This window comes from Schistocerca americana, chromosome 9 (genome assembly GCF_021461395.2).
Source record: "Schistocerca americana isolate TAMUIC-IGC-003095 chromosome 9, iqSchAmer2.1, whole genome shotgun sequence".
Lineage (NCBI taxonomy): Eukaryota > Metazoa > Arthropoda > Insecta > Orthoptera > Acrididae > Schistocerca > Schistocerca americana.
The window spans coordinates 88,264,508-88,280,091 of NC_060127.1; the positions used below are offsets into that span (position 1 = coordinate 88,264,508).

General features: G+C 40.5%; 1 protein-coding gene across 2 annotated transcripts in view; it reads right to left on the reverse strand.

Moving 5' to 3' along the window:
* LOC124550988 overlaps positions 1 to 15,584 on the reverse strand; it is a 276,903-nt gene that overhangs the window by 143,805 nt on the left and 117,514 nt on the right. For both annotated transcript variants that reach the window (XM_047125816.1, XM_047125815.1), the window contains one exon: positions 9,614 to 9,682. In XM_047125816.1, the coding sequence (XP_046981772.1) occupies positions 9,614 to 9,682 (69 nt within the window). The remainder of the gene's footprint in view (positions 1 to 9,613; positions 9,683 to 15,584) is intronic.

Consider the following 15,584-nt stretch of genomic DNA (forward strand, 5'->3'; position numbering starts at 1 on the left):
GAGTTACACGCATTGCGGCGGTGCGTTTCCTGTCGCCCTGCACCTACCTGTGAACTTGTTGCAGCAGATCGTCAGTAGGAAAGCAGAGCAGAGGGCTACAATACTGCAACTCACACCTAACTACTCTAAGATTCGAGAAAAGGTCTTAATTTTGAATGAAATGTGGTAATACTGGCAATACTTTGGTATATTCTGAAGTTGAGAATTACACGTTCACTGCCAAACCCACGCTAATCTTAACACAGTCATTCACAAACCCTTTCATTCATGTTAGAAGTTTATGGCAACGTACTTCAGGAAATCTGAACAGCTACTAAGCACGAATTATTCTTAAGTGAAAATGCTCGCCATTTATCAGTGTCTAATGCACTCAAGTTTTTATTCAGCAATCTGCTCAATATACTACAAGGAATTACTGTCTTTTCTCATACACAAAATTACTTAAAAAATCCATACTTTCTTTATACATAGAAAGGAACATTCCACATGGGAAAAATATATTAAAAAAGTTGCTGTGACTTACCAAACAGGAAAGTGCTGGTACATAGACGCAATAAAAAACACACCAACACACACACAAATATCAAGCTTTCGCAACCCACGGTTGCTTCATCAGGAAAGAGGGAAGGAGAAGGAAAGACGAAACGATGTGGGTTTTAAGGGAAAGGGTAAGGAGTCATTCCAATTCCGGGAGCGGAAAGACTTACCTTATGGGGAAAAAGGTAAGGTATACACTCGCACACACACACACACATATCCATCCGCACATATACAGACACAAGCAGACATGTGTAAATTCAAAGAGGTTGGGCAGAGATGTCAGTCGAGGCTGAAGTACAGAGGCAAAGATGTTGTTGAGTGACAAGTGATGTACAAGGTGCAGCAACTTGTACATCATCTGTCACTCAACATCTTTGCCTCTGTACTTCCACCTCAACTGACATCTCTGCCCAAACTCTTTGAATTTACACATGTCTGCTTGTGTCTGCATATGTGCGGATGGATATATGTGTGTGTGTGTGTGTGTGTGTGTGTGTGTATATATATATATATATATATATATATATATATATATATATATATATATACCTTTTTCCCCCTTAGGTAAGTCTTTCCGCTCCCGGGATTGGAAAGACTCCTTACCCTCTCCCTTAAAACCCACATCCTTTCGTCTTTCCTTCTCCTTCCCTCTTTCCTGATGAAGCAACCGTGGGTTGTGAAAGCTTGATATTTGTGTGTGTGTTTGTGTATTTTTTTTTTTTTTTTTTTGTGTCTATCTACCAGTGCTTTCCAGAAATGATGTGCGAAGAATACTCTGTTCCGATTGGCCAGTTTTCTTTAAGGCCAATAGGAAAACATTATTCTATTGCATTAGTCCATGCTTTTCATGACTAACCAATCAACAAACAACACACTTTCAAACTGTACTTTTTCCTGAAATAAACATTTAACATTCTGATATTTTGCCTATACTTTCCGTTATTAGCTATTTTCCTTTGCACTCGAATTAGCTTTCCTTCTACCATAAACTTACTTACCATATTATGATACAAAATTCACACTGTCTTAAAAATTTCTCACGCTAGTTCGTACAGCTTTAACCAGTAGAACAATGATCTACATATTTACTTAAGACCACATTCACGCATCATTCACACTATTAAAAGCATATACAACATGGTACAAACATAAGTAAACGAAATAGCCTTCAAGACATAAACAATTCACAAAAACATTCCCTTGACCTGTTTCTTGAATGTGTCTGTGCATTACTATCCTCTAGCAGATGAAAATTAGAACTACATACTCGACTGAACCCGCTTCAGACCATCTGTCACTTTGCATGCATGAGTCATTCACCCAATATAAGGTGCCAGGCCTCGGCATGGAACATTCCATTTTGGAAATCATTAGGGAATTCAGTATTTCAAGATCCACAGTGTCCAGAGTGTGCTGATAATACCAAATTTCGAGCATTACCTTTCGCCATGAAGAATGCATTGCCTGACAACCTTTACTTAACAACCAACAGAGCAGCAGTGTGTAGAAATATCAGTGCTAACAGACAAGCAACACTGCATGAAATAATTGCACACATCAAAGTGGGATGTGTGATGAATGTCTGTTAGGACAACGCAGCGAAATTTGCATTAATGAGGTATGACAGCTTATGACTGAGGTGAGTGCCTTTGCTAATGTTGTAACATTAGCCTGCAGTGTCTCTCCTGGGTTCGTGGCCATATTGGCTGGACCCTAGATGACCGTAAAACCATGATGTGGTCAGATGAGTCCTGATTTCAGATGACAAGAGCTGATGGTAGCAATCCAATATGGCACAGATCTCACAAAGTCATGAACCCAAAATGTCGACAAGGTATTGGGTAAGCTCTTGCTGACTCCATAATGGTTTGTGATGTGTTTACATGGAATACACTGGGTCCTCCAGTTATGTTCAGCTACTTTGAGACAATCTGCAGCCATTCATGGATTTCATGTTCTAAACAAAGGTGGAATTTTTATGGATGACAATGCCCCAAATCATTTGGCCACAATCTACATCTACATCTACAGGAATACTCTGCAAATGAGACTCAGTGCTCGACATATGGTTCACCGAACCACCTTCACAATAATTCTCTATTATTCCATTCTCCAACTGTGAGCAGAGAAAATGAAACCTGTATCTTTCCGTGCGAGAATCGATCCCTCTTATTTTATTATGATAATCATTTCTCCCTAAGTAAGTTAGCGTCAACAACATATTTTAATATTTGGAGAAGAAAGTTGGTGATTGAAAATTCATGAGAAGATTCCACAGCAATGAGAAATGCCTTTATTTTAATTATGTCCACCCCAAATCCTATTTTATGTCTGTGACACTCTCCCCTATTTCTCAATAATAAAACATGCTGCTCTTCTTTGAGTTTTCTTACCATACACTGTTAATCCTAACTGATACAGATTCCATACCTCGCAGAAGTACACCAAAAGAAGGCGGAAAAGCGTAACGTAGTCAGTCTCTTCAGTAGGTTTGTTGCATCTTACAAATGTTCTGCAAATAAAACGCAGTCTTTGGTTCACCCTCCCCACAACATTTCTATATGTTCTTTCCAGTTACGCGGTCCATGATGGGTTTGAAGAACATTCTGTACAATTTGAGCGAATGATTTGGCCTCCTAGATGGCCCAACATGATGCCATCGAATGTTTATCCCACATAATCGAAAGGTCAGTTCATGCACAAAATTGTGTACCGGCAACAATTTTGCTATTATGGACAGCTACATAGGAAGCACAGCTCAATTTTCTGCAGAGGATTTCCAGCAACTTGTTGAGTCTACACCATGTTGAGTTGCTGCACTACACTGGTCAAAAGGATGTCCGACATAATATTAGGAGATACCCCTTTTGTCACCTCATTGTATATCTGTTATACTCTGGGATGTGTAACAGGATCATCATTGTTCACATTATATATGAGCAGCTTAGAGAACAGTATTGGTTACTGTCTGAACATGATGCTCATGACATGCAAATCTTTGAAAAAGAGTTATTCAATAAAACTGTAGCAATATTCATTCATGCAATTCTTTAAAAAAATCATTCCATAGAAACTGCAGCAATAACCAGTTGCATCTCTACAAATTCTCAGTTTCACACAAAACCAACTGAAGTTGTTAATGAGTCACAATTAAGGTCAGAAGTGTCCTCCCAGGAGTAACAAAATGTATAGGCATGAAGTGGAACAAACACACAGGCTCAGCTTCAAATAAACACATGGTAAGAATTGACTAATTGGTTGGCCGCTCAGAATCCACATACAAAATAAATTGTTATTGTCATGCATTAGAATATTTTGTACCATCCATAACAGTTTAGTACAATCCGCAAGAGTTTAGAATATTGAGAAACGTTAAACACATGCAAAAAGAGAGATTGCTGTCAGTCACAGGCCTGTGCTTTGCGAGAGATCATACCGGAAATTGCAAGCAAAGTCAACTGACAAGATATCAAATACCCAATTAAACAATGTATAACAATCAGGAATTAGTTGACAAATGATCAAATACTTTTCACCAATCGTGAGCCTCTGCTGAAGGAACTATGAAAATAAAACTTATAACAGCACACAGTGAAACAAATACAAGCAATAATTCTTCTGTAGGCCTGTTGGCCAAATGGAAGTAAATACCAATACATAGCAATAAAGTCATATTAACAAGACTACGTAAATGCATTGGTATAGTTTAGCTTAGTGTTCTGCGAATCATATTTGTGACAACTCACTAGGATTACTGTTCCACCCCCTGGTGCCTTCTGCACATCTACACATTTTTTTTCCACTTTTCTTTTTTTTTTCCCACCAGTTGCATAAACAGTAGGCATGGCTGACAGTGACAGCCACCTTGAGAGGACATCGCAGCCAATGTTAGTCAGTTCACAGCGAGTTCACGGCACAATCAGTCATGTTTGGAATCCACGATAAGAAGCTAATTAGCTACCATCTGCAGAAGTCATCAGTGAGCAGTATCGCTGTCAGTACAGCGGATCTACAGGACACCTTTTCAGAAGGTAACTTAGCAAATACAGACTTCTAAGAGGATCTGTTAGATTTGTATTGCATGTCAGGTTGCAGACTTAGTCATTAGAGGTTACCTGTTCCCGACACTGTTATTTGTATTCATTTATACCGAAGTTTTATGTTCCATTTGAGTGTTCTAATACATGCAATTATTTTACTTGGATTGCTTATTTGTATAGTTGTCTCCAACACTACATTGACACAGTCATTATAGTAGGTCATTTTGACAGCTACATGGTGACAACGTAGCAGTGGCACAGTTGACATACATACAACAGTGGCATAGCCGGTTCTGATTCAAAGCCTAAGCATGTTTTCCACCTACAAGGTATTGTGGTGTGAAGCCTCACCTTCTTCTGTACCTACTCAGATACCAAACATGTTCTTGACTGTTTTCAAGTATTTGCATTGACACTGCACCTATCTCTGTTACGGTACCTTCTGTTTCTTTCCATGACTCAAATGCAGTGTAGTGTGCTTGCTCTGGTCCCTAGATATTTTATAGGTGGTTCCACCACCTCCATCTTAGCACCATGCTGGAACTCAGAACAGTGTTTTGCATCCCACTGAGCACTGGTTACATATTTTGTGCCGAATTGTTATTGTATGAGTAATATTCCAAATGGCAAAACCTGCAGATTTTTATGTTCCCATGTTTACTCACCTTCAGTCCCTGTCAGATTATGTTGGATGTACTGGTAGCTGTCAGGGCAAGTTACTCCACCACTTGAAGGATGAATCACACCACAACCTAGATGTTCAGTGTCTATCTAATGTCTCCTCCCACCAACTCGCCCCCCCCCCCCCCCCCCCCGCTACCACCTCCGTCCACCCTCCCTGTTCAACTGGCACTGTACCAGTCGAACTACTATGTGGACCACTTGGATCAATACTTTGCTGCTCAGGGATTAGTGATGTAATGAAGAGTATATTTTCGTGTCCACTGCTGGTGCTCCTGTGCTTCAGCTTGTAAAGCAGTTTTTTTTCTGGATAAGCAACCAAATGATTTGTGTTATAAAGACAAAGAATAAACTACAGCCATATTTTCAAGATAACCTACCTGTGACAGTAGAACACCATACATTTTTTCGTTCTTAGAAAGAATCTGGACAAGCACATGCTGAATGGATTGCCTCCTTGCAATGCCTAACCTGTGACTCTCAGTTTATATGTGAAAATCTGAACTGTGCCCTGACTTACACAGATGCCACAGTCAGAGACATGTGCCTTGTTCATGCTCTGGTCATGGAGGTCTGGAATGACCTCCTTCACCTGAGAAATCTTCATTAAATGAATATTTATCAGTGGTGTGTGTGCTCAAACAAGATCAAAGCTCTGCGTGGGCATTTCACCATGATGATTCTGAATGTTTTAGATGACTTCCAGCGTCTTGCCATTACAGGTGGTCATCAGTTGGGTGTTCAGGGCCAGACTCCTCCACCTCTGCCCCCCCCCCCCCTTTTCGTTCTCCTGCTGGTTGTCTGTCAGCCAGGCATCAGGCTACACTTATACTCTGGCTCTACTTCATCTGCTGGTAGCTTACCACCACAACATCAAGCTAAGGCATGGGATAATGATTCTCCAGCTCCCAGTAATCTGTCATTGCCCATCAAATCTTGCACCCAGAGCTTCATCCACCACGAGAGGTCATCTTGCTCTTTTTTACAATTGCAATGCCTATTCTGCCACAAAATGGACAGCAAATCTATTGTATGTTTACAAAACCTGCAGTGCGCCAATCCTTCCGGTGTTACAGGCAATACTGTGTTTCTATCAGACTCGTCTCCTCGGGCTTGGGGAAGTAATTCTTATACTAATGACTTTCAAAATAAGGTGTAAGTTACATATTGTTCACAATGTTTGGTCTATACATCATGTGGGTATGACAAAGAATGTGTGTTCTCCTGTCCATTCTATTCATAATGACATGGTCTCAGTTCTTGCGATTTTTGTGGACTTGAACACTGATGGACACACTGTTAAATTTCAAACAGGTTCTGGATCTTCCAAGTCTGCTGTCCATGCGGATACTTATGTTTTTGTCAGTTGTCCACATTTTTTTTTCTCTTCTGGTACACTCAAAAACTAAACAACAATGAAGTGACACTTTGTGGTAGTTGTTACATGTGTGTATAGTAAAATTGTCAGTGTGCCAGCACAGCTTTCAGTCACGCACTTGCACACATCATCTAGTATTTTGGATCCTGATTTTTCTCAGCATCTGTATTTCTGCGCCCATGGTTCAAGTAACCGCGTCCAGGTCTGAGAGGTGGCTGACAGTGTTCCCTCTCTACATCTCTCCCACATTGACTGGAGTCATTGGTACCTGTGTATTGTCCCCCCCCCCTCCCCCTCCTCCATTGGGCTCCTTTGGGATACAAATTGGCTTGTCATTCTAGATTTTTCCACCGGGTACCTGTATGCCACATGGCAGAACAACAGATGCTGCCTCCTTCTCCTCCCCCCCCCCCCCCCCACACACACACAAATGACCCATGCGCTTTGGCAAATCTACACAGTAGATGACTATCCTCGCCTTGTTGTGTCAGGTTTAGTCACCTACTTTATGCTGTTTGATCCTTTGTCATCCGACATATCCAATTGCATGTGCCTCCACCACAGCACCTTGGATGGTCCCATTAGCACCTTCCTATATCTGCCTCCTCCCCCACACTGTGACATTATTTTGTTGTTCTCCTGGCACATTCCTCTCTTCAATTCTACTCTCTTTCCAGGCTCTCTTCTCTTGGGAACTTGTCGCTGCCTGGAGGGTCTCACGAGCTCATGGGGTGCAACTGCCACATGAATCTGTGTTTTTGTCACAATGCTCATTGTGTTCCCAGATCCCCTCCTGTGCTACAGCACACACTGGTTAGGCCTTTACTTCCTGTTCGGTGCCGCGGTTGGGATGGCACAGGTTCATCTGCTGCTGATGTATGGCAGTGCATCAGTTCCGTGGTCCATCACTGTCTCAGGACCCTTATCAATTCCAGGTGCTGTTAACTGGCCTTCCAGCAGGGAGTAAGAGGATGTTTCACTGGTTCACTGCCCAGAAGCAGCAACCTACTGCATCAATTGATTACTGGGCTCCAGGCAGACATAGCCACTGTTGTGGTTCAAGACGACGCTGAAGGTCTTCATTTTCCTAGCTGTGAGGGGGAAGGATGTTACATCCTCTGGCACCTGCTGGATGACACACCATTTTATGATGCCCAGTCAACAGTTGCACTGCCAACAGATGATACCATTTAGCAAGACTGACATCAACGACCGCCTCGAGAGTTGCACTGCAGCTGACAGCACTACTTTGTCACATGTTCCACACACACCAGTCACCCACTGGATGACATCACGCTATATGAAGAGCCAATGAGCAATCAGCTTGTCATCCCAGCTGATGGCAACCATTCGCGCAGACTGACTGTACCCATGCACGTGATAATATAACCACCTCTTCTGGGCCTCTACAGTCAGTTCATGGCACGATCAGTCCACGGTTAGGGTCCACACTTAGAGGTCAGCAAGCTACTGTCTATGACAGTCATCAGTGAGTGATATTACCACCAGTACAGAGGACCTATGGAATCTCATCTCGGAAGATAACTTGCTAGATAGGGACTTGTAAGAGGAAATGTCAGACTTGTACTCTATCTCAGGTTCCAGACTTACTGGAAGTTACCTGTTCCAGAAAGTGTTATTTGCCGTTAGTTACACCAGAGTTCTACAGTCCATCTAGGTGTTCTAATAAATTTATATGTGTAGTTGTCTCTGACAACAGTTGTGGAATCCGCCAACAGGCTTACAAGTAACATACAATTTCCCTGTCAAAACATGGCTACATGTTGGCCATTTACTTAACTATTCTCTTTATTCTTAATCTACTTAAAAATCTGACAAATGTAATCCAAATATACACAGATAATATCCATTCGGAAAGTAATCTGTGGAGAAGAAGGAATTGTCAGGCAAAAAGGAATTTATCTTGTTTTTAAAACTTTCATTATCTGTCAGCACCTTTATTCATAACATATGTGGTCAGATATTCTTACGGATGCTTACATTGCTATTTTCTGCACAACAGTAAGGTTAAGTTGTGAATAGTGAATGTTATTGTTCCTTCCAGTGTTGTATTTATGGATGCTACTGTTATATTTTAACTGTGCCTAATTCTTTGCAATTAGCTGCACACAAGAATAAACATATTGCAAGGCTGACACTAGCAGGCTTAATCTTTTAAATGGTTGCCTACATGAAATTCGTAGATAGACACCAGATTTTATTTTCACGGCATGTTTCTGAGCAACAAACACTGTGTATACGTGTGGAACTACTGCAAAAAATTATTCCATTTGACATCAACAAATGGAAGTATTCAAAGCAGGCTAATTATCTAATGCTTACATCAGCAAAGTCAGTAAATATGCACTGAACAAATGTGGTTGAACTTAAGCATTTGAAATCTATAATACATAATTTACTCAGAAGTATTCAAAGCAGGCTAATTTTCTAATGCTTACATCAACAAAGTCAGTGAATACGCATTGAACAAATGTGGCTGAACTCAAGCATTTGGTATCTATAATACATGATTTATTATTCAAATTCTCATAATACGCATGCACAGGAGTTTTAATGATTAAGTTCTACACATTTCACTTACTATTTACCCTATTGTTATTGTCGGCAATATATGTTGCCTTGTACAGAATTGACTGAGCTGTGTTTTTTTCCAAGTGAAGTAACTTACAGAGAAAGGATCAGTCACAGTTTTGAATATTTTATTTATTCTTTTTTCTGCCGCTTCATTCCAGAGAACAAGTGTTGAAGAGAATAAAGGAAGGCAGATTAGTGTTTACCAACTCGTCAGTGATGAGATCATTATAGACAGAGAACAGGATGAGAATGTGGTAGGAAATCAAATACATCCTTTTGAAATGAACTATCCCGACATTCTGTCTAATCAATCATTCTGTGCACAATGGCTTGCAGAGAATATATTTGGATGTAATGACAGGTAAATTTTAGTACTTACCGGAGATCCTTCTTTAATACTTATGAACTCTATCTCACGGTAAGGTACTGTATTTGGGTCATCCTCCGCCTGTATCAAAGGAAATTAGTTAAGTACAGATGAAATGCAGAATACAAAAAGCACAGATGAAACCAGACTACATATCACAAATGCGTACATTGAGACAATTGGCAGTCTGTGCCAGACCTTGATTTGAACCTGGATTACCTACATTTCATGACCGGGTATTGAAACCATAATACTGTCTGGAGGTGGACTCTGTTTGGATCATACAAAGACTTTTTTCAAAATTCAGTCTGGTATGTGGAAGGTGAAAATAAATTTTGTTAGTTGGAAATTTTTAAGGAACTGATACTGTGCATAACTTACTCTAACTCTCAGAGGCACTGCCGGTTTTGTCTTGAAATTCAATGGTATTGTCTTAGCTAAGTCTTAAATCTAGAAACTGGTGTTGCTTTTACGATACCAGCTTCAATTCTCTCTGTGTAGAACGTGTCATGACAATCAAATATTTGTGGACCTGTCATGTCAGGTTTAGGCTACCTGAACATACCTCCAAAGCAAACTCAAACTTCCATTGCCAATTATGCCTCCCTGTATGTTTTATGAACACCACGACACAAGTTTGTCCCATGGGCTACGTGGTGTACCATGTGGCAGAGTATGTAACTGTCCTCAACAGACACCATTCCCTCCAGTGATACTGTTCACACATAACCTAAGGGAGAACATCACATAGTGGCATTTAGAAATCATATGAGTGACAATGGAAGTTTGAGCCTGGCTTCAGTTTTTACTGATAGCAAATGACATTGTTACATATTCGCTGTTTTCTTCCCTGTTGCTGCATTATTTTAATTTCACTGCATTTAATTAAGTTCACTTGAGAAATATACATGTTGTTGTTGTTGTGGTCTTCAGTCCTGAGACTGGTTTGATGCAGCTCTCCATGCTACTCTATCCTGTGCAAGCTTCTTCATCTCCCAGTACCTACTGCAACCTACATCCTTCTGAATCTGCTTAGTGTATTCATCTCTTGGTCTCCCTCTACAATTTTTACCCTCCACGGTGCCCTCCAATGCTAAATTTGTGATCCCTTGATGCCTCAAAACATGTCCTACCAACCGATCCCTTCTTCTAGTCAAGTTGTGCCACAAACTTCTCTTCTCCCCAATCCTACTCAATACCTCCTCATTAGTTACGTGATCTACCCACCTTATCTTCAGCATTCTTCTGTAGCACCACATTTCGAGAGCTTCTATTCTCTTCTTGTCCAAACTAGTTATCGTCCATGTTTCACATCCATACATGGCTACACTCCATACAAATACTTTCAGAAACGACTTCCTGACACTTAAATCTATACTCGATGTTAACAAATTTCTCTTCTCGAGAAACGCTTTCCTTGCCATTGTCAGTCTACATTTTATATCCTCTCTACTTCGACCATCATCAGTTACTTTACTCCCCAAATAGCAAAACTCCTTTACTACTTTAAATGTCTCATTTCCTAATCTAATTCCCTCAGCATCACCCGACTTAATTTGACTACATTCCATTATCCTTGTTTTGCTTTTGTTGATGTTCATCTTATATCCTCCTTTCAAGACACTGCCCATTCCGTTCAACTGCTCTTCCAAGTCCTTTGCTGTCTCTGACAGAATTACAATGTCATCGGCGAACCTCAAAGTTTTTACTTCTTCTCCATGAATTTTAATACCTACTCCGAATTTTTCTTTTGTTTCCTTTACTGCTTGCTCAATATACAGATTGAATAACATCGGGGAGAGGCTACAACCCTGTCTCACTCCTTTCCCAACCACTGCTTCCCTTTCATGCCCCTCGACTCTTATAACTGCCATCTGGTTTCTGTACAAATTGTAAATAGCCTTTCGCTCCCTGTATTTTACCCCTGCCACCTTCAGAATTTGAAAGAGAGTATTCCAGTTAACATTGTCAAAAGCTTTCTCTAAGTCTACAAATGCTAGAAACGTAGGTTTGCCTTTTCTTAATCTTTCTTCTAAGATAAGTCGTAAGGTTAGTATTGCCTCACGTGTTCCAACATTTCTATGGAATCCAAACTGATCTTCCCTGAGGTCTGCTTCTACCAGTTTTTCCATTCGTCTGTAAAGAATTCGCATTAGTATTTTGCAGCTGTGACTTATTGAACTGATAGTTCGGTAATTTTCACATCTGTCAACACCTGCTTTCTTTGGGATTGGAATTATTATATTCTTCTTGAAGTCTGAGGGTATTTCGCCTGTCTCATACATCGTGCTCACCAGATGGTAGAGTTTTATCATGACTGGCTCTCCCGAGGCCATCAGTAGTTCTAATGGAATGTTGTCTACTCCCGGGGCCTTGTTTCGACTCAGGTCTTTCAGTGCTCTGTCAAACTCTTCACGCAGTATCTTATCTCCCATTTCGTCTTCATCTACATCCTCTTCCATTTCTATAATATTGTCCTCAAGTACATCGCCCTTGTATAAACCCTCTATATACTCCTTCCACCTTTCTGCCTTCCCTTCTTTGCTTAGAACTGGGTTGCCATCTGAGCTCTTGACATTCATAAAAGTGGTTCTCTTCTCTCCAAAGGTCTCTTTGATTTTCCTGTAGGCAGTATCTATCTTACCCCTAGTGAGACAAGCCTCTACATCCTTACATTTGTCCTCTAGCCATCCCTGCTTAGCCATTTTGCACTTCCTGTCGATATCATTTCTGAGACGTTTGTATTCCTTTTTGCCTACTTCATTTACTGCATTTTTATATTTTCTCCTTTCATCAATTAAATTCAATATTTCTTCTATTACCCAAGGATTTCTATTAGCCCTCGTCTTTTTACCTACTTGATCGTCTGCTGCCTTCACTACTTCATCCCTCAGAGCTACCCATTCTTCTTCTACTGTATTTCTTTCCCCCATTCCTGTCAATTGTTCCCTTATGCTCTCCCTGAAACTCTCTACAACCTCTGGTTCTTTTAGTTTATCCACGTCCCATCTCCTTAAATTCCCACCTTTTTGCAGTTTCTTCAGTTTCAATCTGCAGTTCATAACCAATAGATTGTGGTCAGAATCCACATCTGCCCCAGGAAATGTCTTACAATTTAAAACCTGGTTCCTAAATCTCTGTCTTACCATTATATAATCTATCTGATACCTTTTAGTATCTCCAGGATTCTTCCAGGTATACAACCTTCTTTTATGATTCTTGAACCAAGTGTTAGCTATGATTAAGTTATGCTCTGTGCAAAATTCTACAAGGCGGCTTCCTCTTTCATTCCTTCCCCCCAATCCATATTCACCTACTATGTTTCCTTCTCTCCCTTTTCCTGCTGACGAATTCCAGTCACCCATGACTATTAAATTTTCGTCTCCCTTCACTACCTGAATAATTTCTTTTATCTCGTCATACATTTCATCTATTTCTTCATCATCTGCAGAGCTAGTTGGCATATAAACTTGTACTACTGTAGTAGGCATGGGCTTTGTGTCTATCTTGGCCACAATAATGCATTCACTATGCTGTTTGTAGTAGCTAACCCGCACTCCTATTTTTTTATTCATTATTAAACCTACTCCTGCATTACCCCTATTTGATTTTGTATTTATAACCCTGTAATCACCTGACCAAAAGTCTTGTTCCTCCTGCCACCGAACTTCACTAATTCCCACTATATCTAACTTTAACCTATCCATTTCCCTTTTTAAATTTTCTAACCTACTTGCCCAATTAAGGGATCTGACATTCCACGCTCCGATCCGTAGAACACCAGTTTTCTTTCTCCTGATAACGACGTCCTCCTGAGTAGTCCCCGCCCGGAGATCCGAATGGGGGACTATTTTACCTCCGGAATATTTTACCCAAGACGACGCCATCATCATTTAATCATACAGTAAAGCTGCATGTCCTTGGGAACAATTACGGCTGTAGTTTCCCCTTGCTTTCAGCCGTTCGCAGTACCAGCACAGGAAGGCCGTTTTGGTTAATGTTACAAGGCCAGATCAGTCAATCATCCAGACTGTTGCCCCTGCAACTACTGAAAAGGCTGCTGCCCCTCTTCAGGAACCACATGTTTGTCTGGCCTCTCAACAGATACCCCTCCGTTGTGGTTGCACCTACGGTACGGCCATCTGTATCGCTGAGGCACGTAAGCCCCCCCACCAACGGCAAGGTCCATGGTTCATGGGAGGGGGAAATATACATACTATTCCCATAATATGAGAAGTGTTCAATACCTGTTGTAGACCTTGTACGTTTAAACACATTCAGCCCTTTGTAAATCGCCGACTGACATATGATTTTACATGTAAGTGCCATTAAGCTATGGGCACTGTCAGCTAGTATGATGAAGGCTGAGGGAATTTGTGAAGAGGAGCCAAGCAACTAATGGTATACTCTCACAGAGTTTCGATAGTTCAGCCAGATGGAGTGGGGGATGGGGGGAATTAGCACTTGCCCACCCGCTAGGACCTCACGCTAACCGTCGTACACTAACAGCATAATGTTGGCTATAAAATTCATCTGGATATTTCTAATTACCTACATCACAACTCTGAACCACAGACTCTTTGTATCGATGAGATGAATTCGCTGCACCTTCTAATTTGCCCATACGGAGAAAAAAAAATCTTTATGGTCCCTGAAACTTTGGAGTGACACTTAAAGCAATGCTGTGTGCACAAACAACATGTAAATAGCAACTGGTGGCATACAGCTGCAGCAGTGACTCATAGAAGCAATGTATTTGTTTGATGTACAGTTTTGGCGTAAAAGTTATTTAGTTAGTACAGAATCATCCAGTGATCAAAAAGTGCAACAAAAGCAAGCCTATAATGAACTATGCCTAACTCCATCCTCAAGTATTCAAATAGCAGCTCTAAGTTAATGTATTTATGAAATTAATGATTCATTAAATTGTGCCTATTATTAAAAGTCTTCATAATTTCGTCCAGTTTGTTATGTGTATTTTTGTGTATTTCATAATGTCTTAAGTTTTTGACTTTTTATACTTATTTAAATATTACATATGCTTTGCAAATATCAATGACTGGAGAGAGACAACCATCATAACACACACATCTGAAGTGTACTTGTGTGCTAAATGGCTACACAGACTGTGAGATATTGAGTGCAAGGCCAGTTTCAGGCAGTGATTATCGGGAATCATTCTGTCCAGGAGCACTCAGCACTAGTCCGTCTGTGAGAGGTGTGAAGGGTTATGCACTACCACTACATGACTGCACAGCTTCAACTGAGAGACATGTTTTCCAGTGCTTCCGACTTTGTCGAATTTACTGCTGGTTTCTGTGATAGAAAATCTCACTCAATTTTTGAACTCATCTTTCAAAGGCCATTGGGCAAGTATAAACATTGAGACATGTAGTATTCTCAGCTGCTTGGAATTTGAACTTTTATTTCATTTGATTACGTGGCTGCAGGACCATTTCAGTACACTTATTTATTTTATTTATTTTAAATTATGCACCTATCATGTGAATTAAGGATAGATATTCAGCATGTGTTCTGCAATGGTAGATTTCACTCCATATCAATTCAGTTCTGGGAATTCCTAGTGCGATTCTCTTCCATACACATATATACGTATAACAGGTACCATTAATTCCATTTACTTTGGTTGGTGATTAAACAGCACATCTTAGTGCTACATTTTACACTAAGAGTAAGTATTAAATATTGTAAAATGTAACCTACAGTAGGGTATGGTATAAGTTTGTGCAATCTGTCCCTCAGATACTGAATACGAGAGGGGCTTATGTAAATGGGGCCATACAGTTGTCCATTTCATATGGAGAATGATAGGGGAGATTTTTCCCAATGATTTGCTTTTAGTTTAATCAATCCAATGGGGGAAAAACCACAAGATGTCAGCTGAATGTCTGGATTTTGATCATATACTCAGTGCAGTGAGAGTCAGAATAAAGAGATGCCATAGCCTCTACAAAAACAGAGG